The sequence below is a fragment of the Watersipora subatra genome, chromosome 4 (assembly GCF_963576615.1).
Source record: "Watersipora subatra chromosome 4, tzWatSuba1.1, whole genome shotgun sequence".
Lineage (NCBI taxonomy): Eukaryota > Metazoa > Bryozoa > Gymnolaemata > Cheilostomatida > Watersiporidae > Watersipora > Watersipora subatra.
The window spans coordinates 65,930,573-65,936,321 of record NC_088711.1 but is presented as its reverse complement, the minus strand read 5'-3'; the positions used below and the strand labels follow the sequence as shown (position 1 = coordinate 65,936,321).

General features: G+C 39.6%; 1 protein-coding gene across 1 annotated transcript; it reads right to left on the bottom strand.

The window, feature by feature from the left end:
* Positions 1 to 2,575: 2,575 nt before the first annotated feature.
* LOC137393280 (transcription factor SOX-14-like) lies at positions 2,576 to 5,749 on the bottom strand. Its single transcript, XM_068079764.1, has 2 exons — positions 5,382 to 5,749; positions 2,576 to 3,720 (listed from the first exon to the last, which is right to left on the bottom strand). The coding sequence occupies exons 1-2, from the start codon at positions 5,677 to 5,679 to the stop codon at positions 3,005 to 3,007; spliced, it is 1,014 nt and encodes a 337-aa protein (XP_067935865.1). The 5' UTR covers positions 5,680 to 5,749; the 3' UTR covers positions 2,576 to 3,004.

Here is a 5,749-nt window from a genome sequence, read left to right as displayed (position 1 = left end):
AGGTTATATGGACAGTGTTATAAAAAATTCTTTTGCCTCCCATATAACAAAAATATATTATTAAGGAGGTTATACCTTGATAACCTTGAGTTGTTTCTGAAAGATCAAGGTTGAAAGTTCAGTAGTTCACTTTCATTTTCTGTTTGTATAAAGATAAATGATTGCTATCACATTTTATAAATATGTATGTCGTGTATCCTAGTGATCTGAATTGTTATTTCAAAATGGCTGCAACGCTTTCTCGCTTGGCTGTAACTTCCTGTAGCTATTTTCTCAGCTTTCTCTCTTCTCATTTACTTGTAAATTTAGATCTTGATTTACTCATCCTATTCTCTACTTTTTGCACATCAATAAAAGCTTAGAAGAGAATATTAATAGTTTTATGCTGTGAATTATCAAGCGTTATTATGAAGGAATATCTACTATGTTGAGAGCCTTTGATCCTAATGGACCTGAGTAGCCATTCACCGCAACCAATTAGCCTCGAGTTTGTGCCTGCGTGGTCAAGGAGAGTGAAGAGGAGTGCATGTTCACCCTTTTCCTCCTACTGCAGTTTTAGGGCTATACATAGCCCGCGGGTCATCTCATTCAGTTTATTGGATTAGCAAGGTTACCTCATTTTTCAGCAAAAAAACTGCAGGTGTCGTATTGTTATGGGAGAAATGAATATTGTATGGCATTGCGGAGTATTAGTGAGCCGTCTGAACAATGAACTGTCAGATGGATCTCTTCGTCGACTTCCTCTCCAGCTTTCACCTCTGCTTCTTGGACTGTACTGGTTCAACACCTTGAGCTATCGTGTCAGACTTTTAAACTATGAGAAAAACTCGAAACTGGCTAAATTTGTGCAATTTTAAGACTTTGTTCATATCGGGATGGTGAACTTGATAAGAGGTGTTCATTGCTGAATGGTGCAATATGTAATGCTGTGTCACTCGCAAGGAAGCAGTTACATCTAGTTTCTGAAGACATTTTTTTAACTGATGTCATTTCATTGTCACATCAGCAAATAGCTGTACCTTCGTAGTCTCTAGAACCACACCATTTTTCCTTGATACCCATTTGTTCATTGAAAGTAGCTGCTCAAGATGACATGATGATACAAATCGGTTGTTAAGTTTACAAAAAGAGATTTCACTAGCGATAGTAAACTATGGAAATGTTTAGCATTGGCGCTGAGGTCGGCCGGCAGCAGTCAGTGTATGATAATTGCTAGAGACATTTAATTTACAGCGCATGTTGTTGCTGCCACTCTAGTGATGATATGATGGCGAATCAAGAAGTGATGGATAGGAATACTTGTGTTCGGATCTCTGCCAAACTTCTGACGTAAGCAACTGCAAACGCTAAAGTTTTTGGGTAACTGATAATGATTTATTTATACTCTTGTCACACTCATACGATGTACTTCAAATACGGCATGTCTTTAGGGGACATCGTCGTTTTTAATTATAAAAATGGTGCAGCAATCGGGTAACAGGTGTCTATGTTGGCAAACATAAACGAAGTCGTTCTTCTAGTAGCTGTGAAGATATGTCGGTCAGTTGTACAGGTTCTTTGGAGCCTCAGCAGGTGTTTCTACATGGGACAAAAAGGCGGGTCTTTACCAGCTAAAGGTCATACATACTTTTACTCCCTTATGGTGTGATTCTGTTACTGGTCAGCTAGGCAGCACCGATGAGATTTGACTAATAAAAGAGATACACGCAAACTTAGCATGTTTCACTAGTTTTCACGCACAAACACATTGGGGGTCATCAGCTGGTCTCATCATTTCAAATTCTTAAAATTGAAGAACTTGTTGTGGCAGGTCATTCAGCAGTGCTGATAGGGTGATGAAAAGATGGAGGGTCACGTCTGCTCTGGCTCAAGGCTAAGAGTACGCGTGCTACATTTGTCTTCAGATTATATCATTGAATTTCGGCGAAATCAGTGCTATTCTATGTAACAAAAGATATAATTTCATTTTTTGTCCTTTCATTATATGGTCCTCATTTAGGAGTCTTGTAAATTAACAGAACTAAATCTGAATCAATTACCAGTAGAAATTTGTCCTCACGTCATCGTACATTTTAGGAATAAATATAGTCGTCATAACACCCATCAATCCTTCTTTGGACGTTGATCACTAAAATGATCACAAAAGTTGTATGACCATATTTTATTGCCGTGCACTGGTGTTATGCCTTAGGCACCACAGGACAGGTGTTTATCAGGTGATAATCATCTGTGGATGAGCGAGTTAGAAGTGGCAGCATTGCTGAAAGTCCTGTGTCACATAAAACTCTAGACTGATCGATCCATGATAGAGACAGCAAGGAAGCAGACCAAGAAAAACAAACTTAGATCTGTGGACTGAGAGAGATGAAATAGCGCTGGTACCTAGTGTTGCTCACCAATAGTCTAGGCTGGTTCCAGTCTAGCCACCCCCCCCCCTAACAATTTAAAACTACTCTGCTTAGGAACCACGGCTAATTTGCTTCCGATAGTCACGGTGTGATGAGGCAGCACCAGCCCTGGTCTGCCGACTATTGCATGTTAAGTCAATGCGAGATATAAAAAGTTAATAAAAATATTGTTTTTTTAAAAATCATATATTATCTATTATTTTATGCTGCAAAAAAATATAGATATTTGATTGATGAGCAAAAAGTGATTGTGATAAGAGGCAACTAGACAGGCTTTATCATCTTAGCCTCATCTTAGCCTCGGGATAAAATGGTTTGCAAAGATTTCTCTCCTCAATCAATTCTTAACCCGTTTTTAGGCAAAACTTGCCCAATCAACACAAATCAAATCGCTGTACAAATAGAAAAGATTGACAGCAATAGAATCTAACTTACTTTGGTAAAAGGATGAATGCTGTCAAATGGACAATGGATATCTAGAGAGTAACAATTGTTGAAACATTTTAAAGCCATTTTATACAAAGATATGAAAAGTGCTCTTTATACTGATAAAGAAAATTAAATTAAAATAAATAGCCTTAGATCTGAAATATTAATTAGGTGGCCCCAAGGGTATTGCTAATGACTGCAGCCGTCAGGGCGGAAGTTTTTTCCGTCAGGTACTGGTCGAACTCGTCTGGCTGGATGTCTTTGTAGTCGTCGATGCCTATTAGCTGTTGTATGAAAGACGATTGCTGTCCTGGTCCTGCGCAGAGGCTGGTGGCCGATGAGACCTCCTGATGCTGAATGGGCGATCCAGCTGATGACTGTGTGTACACGGGCGACATCGGGGAGGGCCGAGATGAGTAGTATGTGTCTGTACTGGTATCACCGTAATAACAGGAAGGGTAGTAAGGTTTGTATTGTGGAGGGAATACAAAACTGCTGCTATTATATTCAGTTGGTGTCGCGTCTCCGTATGAGTGGTAGGATGAACTGCTGTAGACTGAGCGCGCAGAGCAAGGGCCACTGTACGAAGGGCTACTACACGGTCCCGATTCTTCCTTCTTTATGTGAAGCAAGTCTATAGGCGCTACTTTTGTTGGGGTTGTAGGCGGGGTGATGCTCGGTGATGTTCCACAGTTTGGTGAGAGCCGATTGCTGTAGAGAGGAGCGGCTTGACCAGCCTTAACTTTGGCATGCTTGTTCTTGGGCCTTCTTCTCGGTCGGTACTTATAGTTTGGGTAAGTCTGTATATGTTGGATCCGAAGTTCCTCAGCCTTGTTGATAAATGGTTGCCGGTCTTGGGCTGTCATCCCTTTCCATTTATCTCCTGCAATACATTGTAAGAATAATAATTGGTTTTACATCGTCCAAAGAAGTAGGTCTTTATGTGAACTATGAACAAAATAAACTATAGTGTTCGTAATTGTAGCTAATTATAATATGTAAAAATTATAATTCATAAGATATGGCTATTATTTTTATAATTGCTAATAATATAGGTTGTATTAATTAATATTAAAATACATAAGCTGGTATACATTACGATATATAGGTCACGATACACTCCAGTATGTGAAGTAAATTATCAATGCTAATACATTACACCGAGTTTATATTCATTTGTCACTCAGAAAATCAAGAGGTTAAGGTCAATGTGTTCAACAGCAAATCTGTAAGACGAGGGACCTTTGCTCCTCGTTGTTAGCCTAACCATGTTATGTCAGCTTACAATCATGTATATAATGAAGGAGCAGTGCGATAACAAGCTATTAGCCCCAAATCTAAATTAGATTAATTCTAAATTAGATGCATACGAGCCCAACTTTTTATCAAATAATAACGCAAACTCGAGGCTATAATCATTCTTTTGCCATTAGATTCACATATTCTTATAAATTTAGCCATTATAGGCCGTCTAGCTTTAATAGTTAATAATCTAAGATAATTTTACAATCTAGATGTTGTAGGGGAAGCTATTTGGGCGGCGGGGGCTGTGTTCAATATTGTAGAGCATGCTTGCAATAAGGCTAACTATATAATTGGCCCTACTGGTTCAAGTTAGCAACTTTCCCAGAGTCTAGTATTACGTGCAGTCGCTGAGCCTAATTGGAATGCTATGTTCTGTCGAGCTTGCCTGATTTATTACATATGCTAAACCCACAGAACCGGTGCTCCCAACTTTTTCATACAAAATACTGCAAACACTGGCCGCCTGTTGTCATAATTTCGGAGTGGCCGTCAACTGTCACCAATTATAACCTTAGGAATTTAAGTCTGACAGTCAGTTGCTGCTCTCTGCTATCAATCTCGCTACCTTACATGTTACACGTACATATAATGGTCAATGCTGTTATAGCCATATATATATATATATGATGGTAACCGAGCATACATCGCCATAGACCACTTCAAGAGCACAAGTTTGTGAATATGAACAGACTCATGACATATCACTTGCTGTCACTTTTATTAGTTATTTTATAAAATATTTTTGAGCAAAATAATGGCTGTTCATAGGGAGTGAGCAGAGATGGAGGCTGTGCCAGTACAGGTCACTTATCATTAGATGAAGCAATCTAACACCCCCTTCTGTTAATATCATTACTAGTGGTGTGGGTCTCTTGATTGATGACAGCCAAGGCTTATCAATTGAACTAGACAACTTGTGTAAAGCTTGCAAATCCATTTGATAGCTATTGAGTATTGAGCATATTTCATGATTTGTCTCCCCTCCAGACTGCATCAGGACGTTCTCTACCACAGGCAACAAGGCGGTTGTACTATCTAGTGACTAACACGCATTACATATGGATACCATAAACACTTATTTAAAAGCTAATCCAACAATAAAACCTTAGTTGTTAGAAGGTGTCCTGAACATGGCACAAGACCAACAGCTGATCTAATAACTATTGAAGAATAAATACTGTGCAAACCTAACTCTACCAGGATGGTGCAAACTGAAAGGTTTCTTCTCTTGTTACTTACCGAGCATTTTACTGAGATCAGCGTTGTGCACTTCAGGGTAGTCATCCGCCATCTTCTTTCTCTCGTCCTTTGCCCAAACCATGAATGCATTCATAGGGCGGCGAATTCTCTGTTCTGCTTTTCGATTTTCTGGTCTCTTCTCAACTAAATCCATAGGGTGCTGTGTCAAGACATTACTGGATGTCTGCAAACCGTATGGCTCATACGGAGAAGCATAAACACGATTGGGGCCATCTCGTGCCACCATCATTGCTTGCTGGTGCATCCAGTTGTAGCCAGCCATTGTTGCTGTGGCCATACCCGTTTCCTCTTCTTTAGTGTAGAGCAGTCAAGCCTTCCTCATTTGACTAGAGAACACCGTCAGACTG

What these genes read in the sequence shown, in the direction of transcription:
- LOC137393280 (XM_068079764.1), bottom strand. Translation starts at nt 5,679, where the DNA reads ATGGCCACAGCAACAATGGCTGGCTACAACTGGATGCACCAGCAAGCA. An exon ending in TGATCTCAGTAAAATGCTCG is followed by an intron (nt 3,721 to 5,381) that starts GTAAGTAACAAG and finishes AATGTATTGCAG; the next exon opens with GAGATAAATGGAAAGGGATG.